Source organism: Mesoplodon mirus (assembly GCF_964341445.2).
Source record: "Mesoplodon mirus genome assembly, chromosome: 20".
Taxonomy (NCBI): Eukaryota; Metazoa; Chordata; class Mammalia; order Artiodactyla; family Ziphiidae; genus Mesoplodon; species Mesoplodon mirus.
The window spans coordinates 10828280-10852087 of NC_138996.1; the positions used below are offsets into that span (position 1 = coordinate 10828280).

The 23808-nt window shown below is 35.7% G+C and overlaps 1 protein-coding gene across 11 annotated transcripts in view; it reads right to left on the minus strand.

Moving 5' to 3' along the window:
• LOC309795809 (disintegrin and metalloproteinase domain-containing protein 5-like) overlaps positions 1 to 23808 on the minus strand; it is a 136767-nt gene that overhangs the window by 72596 nt on the left and 40363 nt on the right. For 10 of the 11 annotated variants that reach the window (XM_082608573.1, XM_082608581.1, XM_082608575.1 and 7 more), the window contains 3 exons: positions 12602 to 12738; positions 8487 to 8670; positions 5487 to 5582 (listed from right to left, as the gene is read on the minus strand). In XM_082608573.1, the coding sequence (XP_082464699.1) occupies positions 5487 to 5582; positions 8487 to 8670; positions 12602 to 12738 (417 nt within the window). The remainder of the gene's footprint in view (positions 1 to 5486; positions 5583 to 8486; positions 8671 to 12601; positions 12739 to 23808) is intronic. The other variant, XM_082608582.1, reaches the window with a different exon arrangement.

Sequence of the window (23808 nt, forward strand, 5' to 3'; positions counted from 1 at the left end):
GGAACTTCTCTAGGCAAGAAACACAACAGAAGTAAAAGACCTACAATAATGAACCCAAAACAATTAAGAAAATGGGAATAGGAACATACATATCGATAATTACCTTAAATGTAAATGGACTAAATGCTCCCACCAAAAGACACAGAGTGGCTGAATGGATACAAAAACAAGACCCATCTATATGCTGTCTACAAGAGACCCACTTCAGACCTAGAGACACATACAGACTGAAAGTAAGGGGATGGAAAAAGATATTCCATGCAAATGGAAACCAAAAGAAAGCTGGAGTAGCAATTCTCATATCAGACAAAATAGACTTTAAAATAAGGACTACTAGAAGAGACAAAGAAGGACACTACATAATGATCAAGGGATCGATCCAAGAAGAAGATATAACAATTGTAAATATTTATGCACCCAACATAGGAGCACCTCAATACATAAGGCAAATACTAACAGCCATAAAAGGAGAAATCGACAGTAACACACTCATAGTAGGGGACTTTAACACCCCACTTTCACCAATGGACAGATCATCCAAAATGAAAATAAATAAGGAAACACAAGCTTTAAATGATACATTAAACAAGATGGACTTAATTGATATTTATAGGACATTCCATCCAAAAACAACAGAATACACATTTTTCTCAAGTGCTCATGGAACATTCTCCAGGATAGATCATATCTTGGGTCACAAATCAAGCCTTGGTAAATTTAAGAAAATTGAAATTGTATCAAGTATCTTTTCCGACCACAATGCTATGAGACTAGATATCAATTACAGGAAAAGAGCTGTAAAAAATACAAACACATGGAGGCTAAACAATACACTACTTAATAACGAAGTGATCACTGAAGAAATCAAAGAGGAAATTAAAAAATACCTAGAAACAAATGACAATGGAGACACGACGACCCAAAACCTATGGGATGCAGCAAAAGCAGTTCTAAGAGGGAAGTTTATAGCAATACAATCCCACCTTAAGAAACAGGAAACATCTCGAATAAACAACCTAACCTTGCACCTAAAGCAATTAGAGAAAGAAGAACAAAAACATCCCAAAGTTAGCAGAAGGAAAGAAATCATAAAAATCAGATCAGAAATAAATGAAAAAGAAATGAAGGAAACGATAGCAAAGATCAATAAAACTCAAAGCTGGTTCTTTGAGAAGATAAACAAAATTGATAAACCATTAGCCAGACTCATCAAGAAAAAAAGGGAGAAGACTCAAATCAATAGAATTAGAAATGAAAAAGGAGAAGTAACAACTGACACTACAGAAATAAAAAAGATCATGAGAGATTACTATAAGCAACTCTATGCCAATAAAATGGACAACCTGGAAGAAATGGACAAATTCTTAGAAATGCACAACCTGCCAAGACTGAATCAGGAAGAAATAGAAAATATGAACAGACCAATCACAAGCACTGAAATTGAAACTGTGATAAAAAATCTTCCAACAAACAAAAGCCCAGGACCAGATGGCTTCACAGGCGAATTCTATCAAGCATTTAGAGAAGAGCTAACACCTGTCCTTCTGAAACTCTTCCAAAATATAGCAGAGGGAGGAACACTCCCAAACTCATTCTACGAGGCCACCATCACCTTGATACCAAAACCAGGCAAGGATGTCACAAAGAAAGAAAACTACAGGCCAATATCACTGATGAACATAGATGCAAAAATCCTCAACAAAATCCTAGCAAACAGAATCCAACAGCACATTAAAAGGATCATACACCATGATCAAGTGGGGTTTATTCCAGGAATGCAAGGATTCTTCAATATACGCAAATCAATCAACGTGATACACCATATTAACAAACTGAAGGAGAAAAACCATATGATCATCTCAATAGATGCAGAGAAAGCTTTCGACAAAATTCAACACCCATTTATGATAAAAACCCTGCAGAAAGTAGGCATAGAGGGAACTTTCCTCAACATAATAAAGGCCATATATGACAAACCCACAGCCAGCATCGTCCTCAATGGTGAAAAACTGAAACCATTTCCACTAAGATCAGGAACTAGACAAGGTTGCCCACTTTCACCACTCTTATTCAACCTAGTTTTGGAAGTTTTAGCCACAGCAATCAGAGAAGAAAAGGAAATAAAAGGAATCCAAATTGGAAAAGAAGAAGTAAAGCTGTCACTGTTTGCAGATGACATGATACTATACATAGAGAATCCTAAAGATGCTACCAGAAAACTACTAGAGTTAATCAATGAATTTGGTAAAGTTGCAGGATACAAAATTAATGCACAGAAATCTCTGGCATTCCTATATACTGATGATGAAAAATCTGAAAGTGAAATCAAGGAAACACTCCCATTTACCATTGCAACAAAAAGAATAAAATATCTAGGAATAAACCTACCTAAGGAGACAAAAGACCTGTATGCAGAAAATTATAAGACACTGATGAAAGAAATTAAAGATGATACAAATAGATGGAGAGATGTACCATGTTCTTGGATTGGAAGAATCAACATTGTGAAAATGACTCTACTACCCAAAGCAATCTACAGATTCAATGCAATCCCTATCAAACTACCACTGGCATTTTTCACAGAACTAGAACAAAAACTTTCACAATTTGTATGGAAACACAAAAGACCCCGAATAGCCAAAGCAATCTTGAGAACGAAAAATGGAGCTGGAGGAATCAGGCTCCCTGACTTCAGACTATACTACAAAGCTACAGTAATCAAGACAGTATGGTACTGGCACAAAAACAGAAAGATAGATCAATGGAACAGGATAGAAAGCCCAGAGTTAAACCCACGGACATATGGTCACCTTATCTTTGATAAAGGAGGCAGGAATGTACAGTGGAGAAAGGACAGTCTCTTCAATAAGTGGTGCTGGGAAAACTGGATAGGGACATGTAAAAGTATGAGATTAGATCATTCCCTAACACCATACACAAAAATAAGCTCAAAATGGATTAAAGACCTAAATGTAAGGCCAGACACTATCAAACTCTTAGAGGAAAACATAGGCAGAACACTCTATGACATAAATCACAGCAAGATCCTTTTTGACCCACCTCCTAGAGAAATGGAAATAAAGACAAAAATAAACACATGGGACCTAATGAAACTTAAAAGCTTTTGCACAGCAAAGGAAACCATAAACAAGACCAAAAGACAACCCTCAGAATGGGAGAAAATATTTGCAAATGAAGCAACTGACAAAGGATTAATCTCCAAAATTTATAAGCAGCTCATGCAGCTCAATAACAAAAAAACAAACAACCCAATCCAAAAATGGGCAGAAGACCTAAATAGACATTTCTCCACAGAAGATATACAGACTGCCAGCAAACACATGAAAGGATGCTCAACATCTTTACTCATTCGAGAAATGCAAATCAAAACTACAATGAGATATCATCTCACACCAGTCAGAATGGCCATCATCAAAAAATCTAGAAACAATAAATGCTGGAGAGGGTGTGGAAAAAAGGGAACACTCTTGCACTGCTGGTGGGAATGTGAATTGGTACAGCCGCTATGGAGAACGGTATGGAGGTTCCTTAAAAAACTAAAAATAGAACTACCATATGACCCAGCAATCCCACTACTAGGCATATACCCTGAGAAAACCATAATTCAAAAAGAGACATGTACCAAAATGTTCATAGCAGCCCTATTTACAATAGCCCGGAGATGGAAACAACCTAAGTGTCCATCATCGGATGAATGGATAAAGAAGATGTGGCACATATATACAATGGAATATTACTCAGCCATAAAAAGAAATGAAATTGAGCTATTTGTAATGAGGTGGATAGACCTAGAGTCTGTCATACAGAGTGAAGTAAGTCAGAAAGAGAAAGACAAATACTGTATGCTAACACATATATATGGAATTTAAGAAAAAAAAATGTCATGAAGAACATAGGGGTAAGACAGGAATAAAGACACAGACCTACTAGAGAATGGACTTGAGGATATGGGGAGGGGGAAGGGTAAGCTGTGACAAAGTGAAAGAGCGGCATGGACATATATACACTACCAAACGTGAGGTAAATAGCTAGTGGGAAGCAGCCGCATAGCACAGGGAGATCAGCTTGGTACTTTGTGACCGCCTGGAGGGGTGGGATAGGGAGGGTGGGAGGGAGACGCAAAAGGGAGGGGATATGGAAACATATGTATATGTATAACTGATTAAATTTGTTATAAAGCAAAAAAATAAAATAAAATTTAAAAAAAAAGCATCAAAAAAAAAAAACCCTGCAAGATGGAAATATTCTACATAAAAAAAAAAAAAAAAAAGAATATGTGCCATTTACCTTTGTTCAAGAGTTTGTTTCTTTCTTCTTAGGGTTCCAATGGATTGTGCTGGGTGTTGGGCAATTTTCAGGGGTTCGTTAAATGCTTTTCATTAAGAGGAACTGAATGGTTGTAACAGTAACTGAATGAATTGGGAAGGTAGAGAGGATTTTTACCAGAAGACAGTAAAGAGAAGTTAGCCAACAAAAAGAACTAATCTAACTTCCTGTCCCTGTTAAGTATGGTCTTATAAAATAAGAACTTAAGAAGGTTGCCCAAGGTGTATGTTGATCATAGAGAAATCCCAGTGGGTACAGGAAAGATCTGTAATGTGGTATAGGAATGGGAATTCAAGTCAGGAGAGAGAAGCATCAGGCATTATGTACAGGAGAGTCCTAGAAATGATAGATTACAGAGTGGACTGAAGTGTGACAGGGGCTCCAATGCTGCTTGCATATAATAAGATGGGAAGGACTGCATAGAGTAGTGACATGTCTTACATCTCCTTGGAACAAGTATTTCAAGAAATTTAATGATGGGACTTCCCTGGTGGCACAGTGGTTAGGAATCTGCCTGCCAATGCAGGGGACACGGGTTCGAGCCCTGGTCCAGGAAGATCCCACATGCTGTGGAGCAACTAAGCCCATGCTTCACAACTACTGAGCCTGTGCTCTAGAGCTTGCAAGCCACAACTACTGAAGCCCACGCACCTAGAGCCTGTACTCTGCAACAAGAGAACCCAGCACGACGAGAAGCCCATACACTGCAACAAAGAGTAGCCCCCGCTCGACACAACTAGAGAAACCCCGCACGCAGCAACAAAGACCCAATGCAGCCAAAAATAGATAAATAAAAAAAAAAAAAAGAATTCGCCTGCCAATGCAGGGGACACAGGTTCAAGCCCAGGTCCAGGGAGATCCCACATGCCGCGGAGCAACTAAGCCCGTGCACCACAACTACTGAGCCCGGGCGCCACAACTACTGAAGCTCGTGCGCCTAGAGCCCGTTCTACACAACAAGTGAAGCCACTGCAATGAGAAGCCCGCGCACCACAATGAAGAGTAGCCCCCACTCGCCGCACCTAGAGAAAGCCCGCATGCAGCAACAAAGACCCAACACAGCCAAAAATAATAAATAAATAAATATTTTAAGAAAAAGAAATTTAATGCTAACATATAAAATACAGATTGCCTCCTACCTTGCAATCTCGTGTGCAGCATTCCCCCGAACCACATATTTTATTTGTTTTCTTTGTACATGTTCTAGGGTCACAGCAGTCTGGATGTGTACAATTCTGGAAACAAATGCTTTGTTACTCAGTCATGCATGATTAGGTACAATCAAATAAAACTGCAATACAGAATTTATTTACGAAGTATGAGCATTTCTTAAAAACCAGTTTCAGTAATCCCACTCTTTACATGAGACTTATTGAAATCAACATCTCAGCCAGTAGGTTGTAAAAGAAATGTGTCATTTCACTACATTCCATATAATCTGAACAATATTAACATATTACTGTGGAGGAAACAGTTATTAGATTTCTTGTTAGCTACCATCCTCTTCTAAATTTTTCCTATATTCTTGCTTTCATAATAAATCTATTTACACACTGCCAGCATGCAGACTCTCAGCTTCTCTGTCTGAAATGGCAAACCCCCAAACTTCTGCCCCCAGAAAAGTGGTCCCAGAAGCCAGTCTGGTCTGTCCAGATTTCACTGGGATGCTGGCCCCATACGTCCTCGTATTTTACAAGATTCAGTGCCATCAATCAACTTTTCCAGTCTTCAGTAGCAAGTTTGTTTTAAACTCTGTAATTTACCAATATTAGAAGTTTGAGTTTCCTGGTGTTGTGTTTTTTCTTACTGGTATTTTTAATTGGCATTTTCAATGAACAGCTTCATCACAGGCAGCAATATTATACTTTAAAAAGGCTCGTTATTTCATCTATTGACTCGTGTATTCATGTACTCAAAGTTTAAATATTCCTTTGTTAGCTTTTTTTCTTACTGTCTCTCTTAATCAAATGTTTGGTTATTCTAGTTTGGGTTTTTTTTTTTTTTCTTTTTCAGTACAACTCCATTTGTAAGGGCAGACTTTCTTAAGAATAGAATGCTTTGGCTATTTCAAAATGGTTCCTTTTCCCCTCCCTCTGCCAGAAGCATTAGACTTCTCTCCAGTATTCACTGTGACAAACAGTTCAAGTTTCTGCAGGTAAAACTCGTAAGAGTGTGGGGACCTTCCTATGATCAGGTTCCCATGGAGTTTTAAACTATCAGAGTTCTACACACTGAGACTCCAGAAATTTCTCAATTCCAGTTCAGGTTTGCCTGCCCAGATGGTGGTTCCCAAAAGGTTTTAGCTTGTGGGTTGCTACTCTAGTAAGTTGTGATTCTTTGCATTCACCTGTTGGTTTTTCCAATTTGTGGGGCAGTGGTTTGCTCTGTGACCTCACATCTCTGATGGATGCAAGAAGAACTGTTTCTTTTCCAAGTTGGTTAGCTTTTTACTTGTTGTAAGGACTAAGTGGTGACTTCTAAACTTCTCACATGTCAGACCAGAAACCATAACTCTTGTCTTTTGATGTATTTGAATAAAAGTCCTTTGAATTGGCCTTTGAATATATTATATATATATATATATATATATATATATATATATATATATGTTTGAACATATATGAATTGTAAATATTTTCTCCCATTTCAGAGTCTATAATTTATTTTTCTTAACAGAGCCTAAAAGAAAAAGTTTCTAAATTTAAGTACAACTTACATATTTTTCTTTAAAACCTCATTCTTATTTGCCTTATCTAAGAAAGTTCTGCCTATCACAGAGTCAAAAAGACTGTCTCCTGTGTTTTACTCTAAAAGCTTTAGGACTTTCGCTTTTATATTTAGGTCTTTGATCCATTTCAAGTTAATTTTTGTGTATGGTGAGATGTCAAAGTTTTCTTTTTATGTATGTGGATATCTAGTTCATACAATACCTTTGTTGGAAAGGTTTTCTTCACCCATTGAACTGCCTTAACATCTCTGATTGGCAGAGAATCAATTGATCTTATAAATATTTTATATTTGGATTCTCTATACTGTTTCATTAAGGGATATATTTATGCTTTGGCCAATACCACATTATATTGATTATTTCAGCTTTATAGAAAATTTTGAAATTTACAGAAAATTAGTGTATGTGCTCCACCTTTGTTCTTTTTAATTGCTTTGTCTATTCTAGGTCCTTTGCATTTCCATATATATTATAGTATCAGCTTGTCAATTTCCACAGAACAATGGTGGGGTTGGGATTGGGATTGTGTGGAGTGTTGATGTAGAGCTGACATCTTAGCAATATTGTGTCTTCCAATCCACGAAAGTGGGATATGTCTCCCTCTCGATCTTCTTTCATTTCTCTGAGCAATGTGAGTTTTCACTGTACAGGTCTTGCACGTATTCTGTTAAATTTATCTCTATTTCATGTTTTTGAAACAATGTATATGGAATTGTACATTTTAGTTCATTTTCCATTTGTTCATTGTTTATACATAGAAATCCATGGAATTTGGGTTCACATGCATTCATTAATTAGCTTTAGCAGACTTTGGGGGTAGATTGTTTAGGATTCTCCAATCACGTGGCCAAGTTGAATCTGATTAAAGACAGTTTTAATCTTCCTTTCCACTCACTGTGTGTTTCTTTTTCGTGCCTTAATGCAGTTTCATTGTGTGTTTGTGTTTCTTTATCTTCCCTTACTGCAATGGCAGGAGCATCCACTGCAGTGTTGAAGGGAAACATAACCTGTCAATACAAAACTTTTTTTCCATATAATAGCAAACGATGCATTTTGCTATTGCAAAATGTCTAGTCTATAGTCTTTAGATGTTCTTGTCTTTTTGTTACTGCTTGTTGTTAAAGGCATATTTCTTCAACTCCTTATACACTCTTTGTGGTCACTAATTATAAGATTAGAGCTGATGCATACACTAAAGAATTTAGGAGGGCAATATTTGAAGACAAATATTAACTAAAGGATGTTTGCTCTCCACTTCAAAAAATGGCAATATTAGGAAACTTAAAGGCTTCCATCTTCCCCAAAGAAGGTATTTTTAAAAAATTTTCTTCTAAAAGACAAGGTCTTCTTTTCCACCTCGTACTCACATATACGGGAAATAAAAAATATTTTTGAAAAAACTTCCACTAACCTGTAAAGTGCCACAATCACATTCTTCACCCAATTCCAACTTTCCATTGCCACACATCTTCCTTTGTTTGTGAACTGGCTCATCAGGAAGGATTTTACGAAGACATTCAAGGCCAGAATGTGCAGCAAAATATTTAAAGTCATCCAAGCTACAAGTGCTAAAATCCTTTATACCCCCAGATAGCCTAAAATATAAAAAAAAAGGGTATGACAAAAATTATTGCTGTATAACTCTACATTTCTCCTAATGTATGATGTTTTGAAGAGAGGTTTAAAGAGCATTATTCTCATGGATAACAATAAGCACGCTTTTAAAAATATAAAAGTATTTTTAAAATACTAACATTTTTAACACACTTTTTAAATTTCACCAAGAAAATTCTTATAATGAAAAAAAAATTCCAAAATCTTTTGCCATTCATCCTGTTTTAAAGAAGACCAATTATTTACCCATCCTAAAATCTTTATTAATTGTTTAAACATAGGAACTGTGTTACTCTTTATTTACCTTCTTAGTTGCCAAACAACTGAATTTAAAATTTTTGGCCTCAGTATTTAATATACTTTTTATTTATTTACTATCATTTTTGTATTTTTCTGTAAATACCAATATGAACATGTCTGTATTATCTTTAAAAGTATATTTTAGATCTTTTGCTCTCTGCAATTAGGCATTTTTCAAACAAGAATCTGTTGTTTGATTTATACCATGGGAGGGACAAGAGGAATGCCTGTCCTGACGGAGTGAGAAAGTTGTTAGTAGTTTGCTAATATATCAGCCTCCAACTAAAACACTAGAAAGAATACAATTTAAGAGTAAAGACTATAGGGTGGGATAGGGAGGGTGGGAGGGAGGGAGACGCAAGAGGGAAGGGATGTGGGAACAGATGTATATGTATGACTGATTCACTTTGTTATAAAGCAGAAACTAAAAAAAAAAAAAAAAAAAAGAGTAAAGACTATGCCCTAGACCAGTAGCTGACAAACTTTTCTGTGAAGGGCCACACAGTAAATATTATAGGCTTATATGCAATATGCTCTGTTGCAGCTACTCAACTCTGCCACTGTAGTGCAAAAGCAGTCATGAAGAACACGTAAAACAGTAAGCCTATAAAATTAATTTACAAAACAGACAGGCAGCCAAATTTAGCCTATAGATCATTGTTGGCTGACCTCTGCCCTATACTAAAATCTACTCTGTATCAGTCCTAACAGTTAGAGCCTAAACTCAAGCCCTGACAACATCCCCAGAGGAAACCAAGTTTGGAAGTTCAGGCCTGCCATTTTAGAGGGGTTTGGAAATGTCTTGAGTTTTCTATAGACTCATGTTAACGAAGTATAAAACCAAGCACATAAAATTTAAAATGATTACCCAATAATTGAATTGCCTGGTAGAAAAAGAATCAATGCTTTTCAGAGGAAGGTAATGAGCATCTAGGCTTTCTATTGTACTATCAACAATATCCAATATGCTACTACTAATAATAATCATACAAAGAAATAAGAAAATGTAAACCATAGTCAATAAAAAAGCAGTCAATAGTAAGCAACACTGAGATGACCCAGGTGTTAGATTTGGCACACAAATACTTGAAAGGAACCATTATAAATATATTCAATTAATTAAAGAAAAATGTTAAAATAATTCAGAGAAATTACAGCCTTATAGAGTGAACACTCAAAAGAGAGTGCATATCATCTAATTTACATAATGTTCTAGAGCCAGTAAAACTAACTGTAGTGATAGAAATCAGATCAGCTGTTGACTGGGGCAGGGTGGAAGGTAAAAAGGACAGCCAAGGATCACCAAAGAACTTTCTGTGGAAATGGAAATGTTGCATAGCCTGAATGACACTGTGGTTCAGTAATTTGTATATATTTATCAAGAGTCATAAACTCGTACACTTAAAGTTTAAAGTGTATGAATTTTATTGTGGACAAACCATACCTCAAAAGTTGATTTTTTTATAGTGTATACAAATACAACACTCAAAAAGATGATGAAAGAAAATTCCTCTGAGAAACAATTTCACACAGAGAAGAAGTAATTTAGTTATTATCTACTTTGTGCCTTCACAGATATTTAGGATAACATAGATTCAGTCATCACAGGACAAAATGAAATAATAAGAATACTGAGCTAAAAGGTCATTATTGGAAACATTTACTGAGCACTCTTCTAGGCAACTGGTGTGTAGTGAAACGCAGACCAAGTGCCTGCTAGGGGCAAAAAGTATGAACATCAGGAAATAGGTATATGAAATAAGTCAGATAGCTATTGGAATGATGAAGAAAAATCAAACAACACAATTTACAGGGAATAAAAGACACTGTTTTAGAAGAGAAGACATTTATTAAAAAAGAAAAAAAACTATAGCTAAGATTGGGAACAAGGCAAGGGTACCCACGCTCACCAGATCAATTCACATTGGGCTGAATTGATTTCAAGTGCAATTAAGCAAGAAAAAGGAATTCCACACAAATAGATGGAGAGGAAAACATAAAACTGTTCTTATTCATGGACAAGATCTTATTTATAGAAAATCTTAAGTAATCAACAAATAAAATCTCCTGGTATTTCTGTTGAGTTTAGGAAGTTTGCAGCACACAAAGTCAATATACAAAAATTATATTTCTATGTACTAGCAATGAGCACTCTGAAAATGAAATTAAGAAAACAGTTCTTTTCAAAATAGCAAAAAAGAATAAAATGTTTAAGAATAAATATAGCAAAACAAGTACAAGACCTGTAAACTGTAAAATACCATACATTGCTGGGGAAAATTAAAGACTTAAATAAATGAAGACATATACCAGATTCAAGAATCAAAAGACTCAGTATTGTTAAGATGGTAACTCTCCCAAAATTGACTATTTATAATACCCAAGATATGGAAGCAGCCCAAATGCCCATCCACAGACAAATGAATAAAAAAGATATGGTATGGAATATTATTCAGCCATAAAAATGAATGAAATTCCTCCATTTGCAGCAACAAGGATGGATCTAGAGACTATCATACTAAGTGAAGTAAGTCAAACAGAGAAAGACAAATACTGTATGGTATTGGTCATACTAAGTGAAGTAAGTCAAATAGAGAAAGATAAATACCGTATGGTATCGCTTATATGTGGAAACTAAAAAATAATACAAAAGAACACATATGCAAAACAGAAGTAGACTCACAGATATAGAAAACAATCAAGGGGTTACCAAAGGGGAGAGGGAGGAGGGGAGGAGCAAGTTAGGAGTAGGGCATTAAGAGATATAAACTACTATGTATAAAACAGATAAGCAACAAGGATACAGTATATATATAGCACAGGGAATTACAGCCATTATCTTGTAATAACTTATAATGGAGTATAATCTGTAAATATACTGAATCACTATGCTGTATACCTGGAACTAACATAATGTTGTAAATAAACCATACTTCAATTTTTAAAACTCTCAACAGGAGTTTTCATAAAAATTGGAAATTTGATAATAAAATACATATGAAACTACAAAGGACCTAGAATAACCAAAACAATTTGGGGAAAGATGAAAAAACTTGGGGATTTGTACTACCTGATTTCAAAATTGTTTGTAAAGTAGGGGGAAAGTATTATCAGTGATACTAAAATTTTTTAAAAAGCCTTTTTCTTCAGTAGTCTCTCTCTCAGTGGGACATAGTTTTACTTATTTGTGACTTGATGTCTTTCTTAATTAAAAAAAGATACATTTTTAACTTGAATTGTACTGTTCATCCTTATATTGTATAATGCCAGTATCAAGGCATTTAACTTTAAATAGAATCACTAAAATCACACAATTCATATAGCTTGTCCCCAGAGGGTACCTTCAATCTAGCCAGCAGAGAAAAATACAAGCCAGACTCTGGAAGGCTGGAAGGAGGAAGAGAATGTCCCCAGGCATGGAGAGGCCTGGGGGAGTGCTGGGTCTATTTTGGTGTGTGTTCCATCTGTACTTGAAAAGAATGTGCATCCTAGTGTAGGGTATAGTGTTCTATAATTGTCAATTAATTCAGTTTGGTTAACAGAAATATAAAGTCCCTAACCAAAAAAAAAATTTTAAGTATACTGTGTGTTTAATAAAGAAAATGATCTTACACAGCTTTTGGTGACATGGTGCAAACATCTCCTGAACAATGGCACATCTCAGTATTATCATAACTCATTCCCATATTAAGGCCAAGCAGCTGCACAATACTGACAGCATATGACTCCAAGGATAAACCCTCTGAATACTAAATATAAGGAAAATAAAAGAAAAATAGTTAGCTAAGAATCTTACTCAGTTATAAAAAGTTACTATAATCAAAAATTCATACATAAAACTCATTTTTTAAACATCTTTATTGGAGTATAATTGCTTTATAGTGGTGTGTTAGTTTCTGCTTTATAACAAAGTGAATCAGTTATACATACACATATGTTCCCATATCTCTTTCCTCTTGCATCTCCCTCCCTCCCACCCTCCCTATCCCATCCCTCTAGGTGGTCACAAAGCACCGAGCTGATCTCCCGGTGCTATGTGGCTGCTTCTCACAGGAATAAAGACACAGATCTACTAGAGAATGGACTTGAGGATATGGGGAGGGAGAAGGGTAAGCTGTGACAAAGTGAGAAAGTGGCATAGACATATATACACTACCAAAATAAAACTCATTTCTAAAATTCATTAATGCATCCAAGATACTTATGTAGACACAATTGTACTAGAGTTATGTAAGTATTATTAAACACGGATGGGTGAGTAACACTACAGTTTAATTTCAAGATACTATTACATAATGACAACACCAGCTACCTTAGAAAATCTAATAGAGTTTAAACACCACACTGTATCGCTTCTTTGAATTATTTTAAACAAGATTCTTTTAATCTTTTAATAATCAATCCTACATTCTCTTTGTAGTACACAGTCTCTAAAATGGGTGCCAATGATCCCTGCCTCCTGCTATTTATGATCCTGTGTATCCTCACTCCATTGAGTGTAGGCTGGACTTACTGACTTGCTTCTAATTAACTGAATACAGCAGAAGTGATGGGTCATCATTTCCAAGATAAGTTATTAAAAGACTGTCTTCTTGGATTCTATGTCTCTCTCCCTCATTCGCTCTGGGGGAAGGTAGCTACTATGTCATGAAGCAGGCCTGGGGAGAGGTCCTCATGAGTGAGCTTGGAAACTCTTTCTGAGGTCTTCCAATAGTCACATGACTGAGCTTGGAAGCAAATCCCCTCTGTGTTGAACCTTGAGATAATTACAGCCCTAGTTGACGTCTTATTTTCACCCACTAAGCTGCTCCTAGATTCCTGACCCACAGAACTGTGTTGTTTTCATGTGCTAAGGTTTGGTACAATCAGTTACATAGCAATAGATAACTAATACACCCTCAATAGGTATTGTTGTTTTCCTTTGAAACATTTCTAGTATCTGCACAGATGTTTATAGCAGCTTTTTCATAACTGCCAAAACCTGCAAGCAGCCATGATGTCCTTCAGCAAGTGAACAGATGAACTGTGGCATGTTTCAGACAACAGAGTATTATTCAGCACTAAAAAGAAATGAGTTACAAGGTCATGAAAAGACACGGAGGAAATATAAATGCATGTTACTAAGTGAGAGAAGCCAGCCTGCAGAGACTATATACCGTTTGACTCCAACTATATGACATTCTGGAAAAAAAGTTATGGAGACAAAAGATCCACGGCTGCAGGTGGGGAGGGGAGAAATTAATTGGCAGAGAGCACAGAGGATTTTTAAGGCAGTGAAAATACTGTGTATGATACCATAATGATGGACACATATCATTATTTGACCAAATCCGTAGAAAGTACAACACCAAGATTGAACCCTAAGGCAAATTATGAAGTTTGGGTGATTTTTAATGGGTCAATGTACGTTTATCAATTGCAATAAGCATACCCCTCTGGTGAGTGATGGTGACAACGAAGAAGGTTATGCATGTGTAGGGGCAAGGGATACATTGATAATCTATGCACCTTCTTCTCAATGGTGCTGTGAACCTAAAACTGCTCTAAAAATAGTTTTTTTTTTCTTTTTGTTTTTGTTTTTTTGCGGTATGCGGGCCTCTCACTGCTGTGGCCTCTCCCGTTGCCGAGCACAGGCTCCGGACACGCAGGCTCAGCGGCCACGGCTCACGAGCCCAGCCGCTCCGCGGCATGTGGGATCCTCCCGGACCGGGGCACGAGCCCGTGTCCCCTGCATCAGCAGGCAGACTCTCAACCACTGCGCCACCAGGGAAGCTCTAAATATAGTATTTTTAAAAAGTTGTTGGTACTTGATGGACCAAGAGCAAGACGGCATTGTGAGGGAGCAGCAAGTAAAGAACAGCTCAGAGGAGAAGATTAACTGACCCATGAAGACGTTTCTAAGTTTCCATCCCACATATTGCCCTGGGTTGCTTGTTGTTCAACCACAGCCACTAAGAGGTAGAAAACAACAATCAGCTGACGCATCAGACACTTCAGTCCACCTTCAGAGGGTAGAGAGTAATTCTGTTTACTGGAAGACTGCTTGAACTCAAGCAATCCCTCCTTCCTGCACCCCAGCTTTTGATCAAAAGCAGTTCTTAGGACCAAATAGAAGCCCTTGCCAGGACACACTTTATTCCCTTCATAGTTACAGACAATATTAATAGTAACCAAGGAACACATTTCGTTTCTCAGAAGACACAATGCCACTCTACTGGAAAAGGCATTCAATATAACTTTCATTGTCCCCAACAGGTCCCAGATAGCTAGCTGGTTCAATTGAGAGACATAATGGTTTCCTTAAATAATTCCTTTTCAAATCCAATAAACGGACCCCTAAATGGGTGTCTATATTGGCCAAGCTATTAATGCCTCTTAATTCAAGGATGTTTGTCTGACACACACTTCACACAAACTTTAAAACATTTTTCCCTTTTCCTTCCCTATATTTAAAGGGGCTTATATCTGGCTTCCATGTATATAAAGACTCATTGTATGTGAGTCCCTTTAATTATGTCTCCCCTACTGTTGTAAATATTTTATCTTGCCCCATCCCATAAGGGTTGGAAACCAGATCCAGGTACATACCATCCTGAGGTCTATTGACCATAGATTTCCTCCTGGTCCAGGCAGCTGCTAATTTGACATGAGACCCATTTGAGCCTAAACTTCCACCACCGCAAAACAAACAAATGAAAAACAAAAACAAAAGCCTCTAAAGTGCAGCTGCACAACATTCTGTTGACTGTTCATCTCATTACCATTGGTCTGAGTGTTTTTATTGGTTTGCAATCTGGAGGCCCAAATCCTCCAAGTAAGCCATTATTTCAGCCAGACGTGGCAAATGCTGAGGCCCACATGCCACTGAGTTTGGATAACACAAACCTTACAACCAAAAGACTTCACCAGCTTGCCTGTCAACAACCAAACCAACAACTGAGGCAAAAGGCCCATACTGACTGGCCAAATTAGGGTGCCTGCCTACAGCAAAATTATGGAGCCCTAAACACAGGTATAAATATTTTAAATGGCAAACAACCTGACTTCCTATTAACCACATACACCAAAATCAGGTCATAAAATTAAAAACCTATTTATAACAGAACTCTTCTCATCACCTAATAGGGCAAAACCTTAGACTGTTGGACACTTTTAGATCCAGCCACACCTAATTGGGGCTGTGCCAGTCAGGCTCTGCACATATGTCAATATCACTTCTGCTCGCTGTGCACCCACAAGCCCCTTGAGTTACCAGATATTTATAAATCGAAGTCACAGGCCCAACATTGCCTTCAAATTACACAAGTACTTCAGCACCATTTTAATACCACAGAGCCACAAAAATAAAACCTGCATTCATTCAAATGGGTATCAGCTTAAAAAGGATATCTTAGCACTACACCCCAAACAACATTGCCCTGGCCCAGGAACTCATTGCTAGAAATGTTATTACCTCAGATGACATCACTCCAGCTTAAGACCTGCCTGCTGGAGATGACTCTGCATCCTGCACAGAGACAACTTCCCCTCAGACACTAAAACTTCCACCCCAGGCAGGCTCATGGACTGCCTCTCCCAAGGCACAAATTGCACACAAGAAATGTACTAGTTTTCTTACTTTGATATTAGGGTAACTGCTTATAGATTTTTAACGTAATTGATGTTCTAGAAAGGAGAGAAAATGGAATAATATAAAATGTGCAATTAAAACCACAGAAGGCAGAAAAAAAAGGAGAGGGGAAGATTTCAAGAAGAAACAAGAAACAAGGATAATGAATAGAAAATAGACAAAATTCAACATCCATTTATGATTTTTAAAAACTCTCGGTGTGGAGGAAACATACATCAACATAATAAAGGCCATATATGACAAGCCCACAGCTAACATCATACTCAACAGTAAAAAGCAGAAAAGTTATTCCTCTAACGTCAGGAATAAGACAAGAATCTGCACTATCACCACTTTTATACAACTCCTAGCCAGAGCAATTAGGCAAGAAAAAATAAATAAAAGAGATCCATACTGGGAAAAAAGAAGTAAAACTGTCACCATTGGCAGATAATATGATATTATACAGAGAAAAATCCTAAAACTACACAAACACACACACATACACACACACAAAAACCTGTTATAACTAATACATGAATTCAATAGAGTTTCTAGACCCACAATCAATACAAAGAAGTCTGTTGTGTTTCTGTACATTAATAATGCACTATCAGTAAGAGAAATTAAGGAAGCACTCCCATGTACAATTGTATTAAAAAGAACAAAATACCAAGGAATAAATTTAACCAAGGATATAAAAAAACTGTACACTGAAAACTAGAAGATGGTGATGAAAGAAATTGCAGAAGACACAAATAAATAGAAAGATATTCCACACTCATGGACTGGAAGAATTAATATTGTTAAAATGTCCATTTTACCCATAGCCATCTACAGATTCAGTGCACTCCCTTTCAAAACTCCAATGGCAATTTTCACAAAAATAATACAAACATCCTAAAATTTAAATGGAAGCACAAAGGACCCCAAATAGCTGAAGCAATCTTGAGAAAGAAGAGTAAAGCTGGAGGTATCATGCTCCCTGATTTCAAACTATACTACAAAGCTGTAATAATCAAAACAGTATTAAATTCTATAACTATTTATGGTGATAGATGTTACCTAGAATTTTTGTGGTGATCATTTTGTAATATATACAAATACCAAATCACTCTGTTGTACACCTGAAACTAATATAATGTATGTCAATTATACCTGAATTAAAAAAATTTTTTTAAACAATATGGTACTGGCACAAAGGCAGACACATAGATCAATGGAACAAAATATAGAACCCAGAAATAAACCCACACTTATACGGTCAACTGATCCATGCCAAAGGAGGCAGTAATATAAAATGGGAAAAAGACAGTCTCTTCAATAAATGGTGGTGGGAAAAACTGGACAGCCACATGCAAAAGAATGAAACTGGACCACTATCTCACACCATACACAATAATTAACTCAAAATGTATTAGAGACTTGAATGCAAGACCTGAAACCATAAAACTCCTAGAAGAAAACATAGGCAATAAGCTCCTTAATATCAATCTTGGTGATGAATTTTTAGATCTGACTCCAAAGCAAAGTCAACAGAAGCAAAAATAAACAAGTGGGACTACAGCACACTAAAATGCTTCTGCACAGCAAAGGAAACCATCAACAAAATGAAAAGGCAGGCTACTAAGTGGGAGAAAATATTTACAAATCATATCTCTGAAAAGGGGTTAATATGCAAAATACAATACTCATACAACTCAATAGCAAAAAAAAATCAGATTAAAAAATGGGCAGATTATCTGAATAAACATTTTTCCAAAGCAAACATATAGATGGCCAACAGCTACATGGAAAGATGCTCAACATCTGGGTATATTCCCAAAGGAAATGAAATGAGTATCTTGAAAAGATATCTGCACTCCCATGTTCACTGCAGCATTATTCAAAACAGCCAATATATGGAAACAACCTAAATGTTCAATCATGCATAAAGAGAAGAAAGACAAAAAAAAAAAAAAAGAAGAAGGAAATCCTGTCCTTTGAGACAGCATGGATGAACCTGGAAGACATTATTCTTAGTGAAATAAGCCAGATACAGAAAGATAAATATGTATGATCTCATTTATATGTTGAAACTAAAAAAGGCAAATTCATAGAACCAGAGAGTAGAGCGGTCGTTGTCAGTGACCAGAGGATGGGTCAAAGGGTACAAACTTTCATCTTTATAAGATGAATAAGTTTGGGGATATAATATACAGCAATGTGCTTATAATTAATAATACTTATTGTATACTTGAAATTTGGTGAGTAAATCTTAAGTTTCTCACCAAAAAACAAATGAAAAACTGGTATCTATGTAAGTTGATGTGTGTGTTAACTTGATTGTGGTAATCATTTCAAAACGTATACAAAGATTAAATCTTCACATTTTACATCTTGATAAAAATCATGTCATACAACCTAAATATATATAATTTTTATTTTTCAGTAAAGCTTGAAAATAAGATGTACATAAAATAAATGGAAGACAAAGCAGATTAAAATGAAAAAATTCACAAAAGCATTGGAATTTATAAACAAAATAAATTAAAAACTGTAGAACTGGAATAAAAGGAATATCTGAAATAGCAGAATAGAGTATTACTGAACAGAATTAAAGATCATAGAAAATACTCAAACTGAAGAACAAAACAAACTGAACAAAAAAAGAATTTAAAAAAAAAAGAACAACAGTGACATATGGTGCATCTTTTAAAGGACTAATATATGTTAATTAGTCTAACAAGAAAAGGTGAAAGATAATGGGACAAAAATAATATCTGAATTATAATGGTTGAGAATTTTCCAACGCTAATAAAAGACATCAGGCAATATTTTCAAGAAACCCTACTAACACTAAAGGAGAAATACAAAGAAAAATGAGTCTAGGTCCATGATGTCTCTGCAAAAACTGTCTTATTTCCAGCTCATCCTTGTTCTAGGATGTAGTTCTTTTAATTCTCAGTGAAAAGTGTCACAATAATGCTTAACATTGACTGGCCTTGATCTCCCACTTTTTGCTCCTCTCGACCTTGAGTCTGTCAAAAATAACCTTGGTTTAGTGACCTCAATCATCTGGTTGAAACAAACAAAAATTCCCTGATGGAAGGTAAGAGCAACTAGACTCTAAATTATTTACATGAATAATTTTTAAATGGCCAAAATGCAATTACAAATAACCATACCCAAAAGGAAAAAAATACAGCATGAATGAGAATTAACAGGAGTGCCAGAGAGCAGAAAACCAACAGGGGCTCCACGTATTTAAACTATCAGATACATTATTTAATTTCACTATGCAGTATAAAAAGGCAAAATACAGTATAGCCCATGCCATGGTCTGCTGTAAAAGTAAAACATAAGTATATGCCTATATTTCCATAAGAAACATCGGAGAAATTTCATAAGAATCTGATGAAATGGGATGATGAATGATTATATGAGAGAATAAAACTTTTCAGATTATACCTTTTCATTAATTTATTTTTAGATTTACATAATTGTGGTACTTTTTATACTGGGCTCTTTATTGTTTTATTCCTCCCTTTTAATTATTCAAGTAATGCAAGAATAGACACTTTATATAAAAAAATAAAACAAATTCCAGCAATAGGAAAAAAGCAAAGGTCCTGAATTCTTTTATCTTCTTAATTACTTCCCCAGAACTACCACTGCAGTTTCTCTAGACCTTTTCCCTTACTTTTTTTTTTCTAACTTTTAATTTTATATTGAAGTATAGCTGATTAACAATGCTATAACAGTTTCAGGTGCACAGCAAAGTGACTCAGCCATACATATACATGTATTCATTCTCCCCCAAACTCCCCTCCCATCCAGGCTGCCACATAACATTGAGCAGAGTTCCCTGTGCTATACAGTAGGTCCTTGTTGGTTATCCATTTTAAATATGACAGTGTGTACATGTCAATCTCAAACTCCCTAACTATCCCTCCCCCACAGCCTTCCCCCCGGTAACTGTAAGTTCTTTCTCTAAATCTGTGAGTCTGTTTTTGCTTTCTAAATAAGTTCATTTGTATAGTTTCTTTTTAGATTCCACATATAAGGTATCCCAGAATAATGGAAATAAAAACAAAAATTTTTAAATGGGATCTAATTAAACTCAAAAGCTTTTGCACGGCAAAGAAAACCATAAACAAAACAGAAAGATAACCCACAGATAGGGAGAAAATATTTGCAAATGATGTGACCAACAAGGGATTAGTCTCCAAAATTTACAAACAGCTCACAAGGCTTAATATAATTAAAACAAACAACCCAATCAAAAAATGGGCAGAAGACCTAAATAGACATTTCTCCAAAGAAAACATACAGATGGCCAAGAGGCACATGAAAAGATGCTCAACATCACTAATCATTAGAGAAATGCAAATCAAAACTACAATGAGCTATCACCTCACACCAGTCAGAATGGCCATCATCAAAGAATCTACAAACAATAAACGCTGGAGAGGGTATGGAGAAAAGGGAACCCTCCTGCACTGTTGGTGGGAATGTAAATTGATACAGCCACTATGGAAAACATTATGGAGGTTCCTTAAAAAAACTAAAAATAGAACTACCATACAACCCAGCAATCCCAGTACTGGGCATATACCCTGAGAAAACGATAATTCAAAAAGAGTCATGTACCACAATGTCCATTGCAGCTCTTTTTATAGTAGCCAGGACATGGAAGCAACCTAAGTGTCCATTGACAGATGAATGGATAAAGAAGATGTGGCATATATATACAATGGAATATTACTCAGCCATAAATAGAAACGAAATTGAGTTATTTGTAGTGAGGTGGATGGACCCAGAGTGGGTCATACAGAGTGAAGTAAGTCAGAAAGAGAAAAACAAATACCATATGCTAACATATATATATGGAATCTAAAGGAAAAAAAATGGTTCTGAAGAACCTATGGGCAGGACAGGAATAAAGATGCAGACGTAGAGAATGGACTTGAGGACATGGGGAGGGGGAAGGGTAAGCTGGGATGAAGTGAGAAAGTGGCATGGACTTGTAACTACTACAAAATGTAAAATAGCTAGCTAGTGGGAAGCAGCTGCATAGCACAGGGAGATCTGCTCAATGCTTTGTGACCACCTGGAGGGGTGGGATAGGGAGGGTGGGAGCAAGACACAAGATGGAGGAGATATGGAGATATATGTACATGTATAGCTGATTGTTATAAAGCAGAAACTAACACACCATTGTAAAGCTATTATACTTCAATAAAGATGTTAAAAGAAAAAGAATGAGTGGTGCATATACTTAATTTTAAGGTTACATAAACATGGACTACTAGCATATAAATGTTATATACTCCAAAAAAGAAGAAATAACAAAACCACAACCCAAGTGACAGAGACAGAAGGAAGAATGGAGGGAAAGAATATAAAGTTACCAAATAGAAAGGTATAAGCTTACATTAAAAAGAGGACCAATACTTTTATATGAAAGGTATTCACCAAACTAAAAACCTTCCTGAAATCCAGTGAATCATTTTCAATTTATAAATAAAAGAAAAAAGAATACAGACATGAAATAAATAAAATACACAAAGTAAAAACAAAATATATGACAGAAATAAAGCCAAACATGTTTTTTAAAACCAGTTTTCAAAAATAAGATTTTTAGGTACTCGCAAAACAAAATACGGCTCTCTAGTTTTTACAAGACACACCTTACATAAAAACTTTTCAAAAAAGCGAAAGACAAAGGGATGAACAAAGACAAATAATAACATATTCACAATCTTGATATCTGTCAAGAATGTAATAAAATAAGAGGACAATTTTGTCTCTACCTCAGAAATTAAGTGTAATATTCAGTCACAATGTAATTTCTTGTGTCCTAGATTCTTTTTGCTAATATCTTATTTAGTATATTTGCATTAGGCACATAAATGTGATTCATTGGTTCAAAGTTTATAATGGTTAAGTATTAGTTATATTCACTTGATAAAAATGAATTTATATTTTTTTCCTTTCTTTTCTATGCTGTTGATAGAATCATCTGTGAAAGCAATTATCTACTTCTGAGAAACTGGTCCATTTAAACTTTCTACTTCTGTTTGAGTCCTTTTTTTTATGTTCAAACGTTTCATATCTATGTGCATAGAAATGTGTCTTGTAGAGCAGGATATTTTAAATTATCTGTTTTAATGATTATTCTACACCGTGTAGTCTCTCATGTACTTTGTTGTTTTCTGATTAGGTTATCCTTATAAGTTGCATATTTTATTCATTTTATGAGAAAAAAAAACTTTAAAATGTGGTGATGAGTCCTACAGTATTGTTTCTTTAATCATTTATTCCAAACTTCATCGTTTTAGTTTTCTCTTGACTTCATTTAAAAAATTTTTGGCATTTGATGCTTAAATCATTTATATTCATACCTTTGTATTTATTCAAGGCTGTGAATATTCTTTTCAGCATTGCTTAGTTTGGGTCCCATAGATTCTGACTTACGGAATTTCTCTTAATAACATTTTCAATCATGGTTTGGGTTCCAAGCACTATAATAATGTGAAAAACAATTGAAAACCTTCTTGCTTCTAAGCCCAGTCTTCCCTGTCCTGGAAACAGCTGTATCCAAAGGTGAAACAAATGCCCAAATGCCTTCAGGTTAAGGCATAAACACTGAGAAGATCTAAGACATTAGCTCCTCAGGAAAATCACTTGGACACCATGGGAATCTGAATGGTTTTTCTAAGGAGAAGGGTGCTTAATCTTATTAAAGCTTAGCCTAACCAAGGTCAACTTGATATTTAGTAAAATGTGAAACAAAATTTGAACCTCATCTTAGCTTCCAGAAGAAAGAAAAAAGTGGCACTTTTGGAGAATCCAAAATAGACGAAAAAACTATATAAAAATCTTCACTGTTATTCTTTATACAATGTTCAATTCACAATAAAAAAAAAGTTATGATCTATATTTCTGTTTTTGTGCCAGTACCATACTATATTAATTACTGTAGCTTTGTGTATAGTCTGAAGTCAGGGACCTGGATTCCACCAGCTCCATTTAACTTTCTCAAGATTTCTATGGCTATTTGGGGTCTTCTGTGTTTCTATACACATTTTATTTTTTTTTGTTCTAGATCTGCCAAAACTACCATTGGTAGTTTGATAGGGATTGCATTCAATCTATAGATTGCCTTGGGTAGTGTAGTCATTTTGACAATATTGATTCTTCCAATCCAAGAACACGTTATATCTTT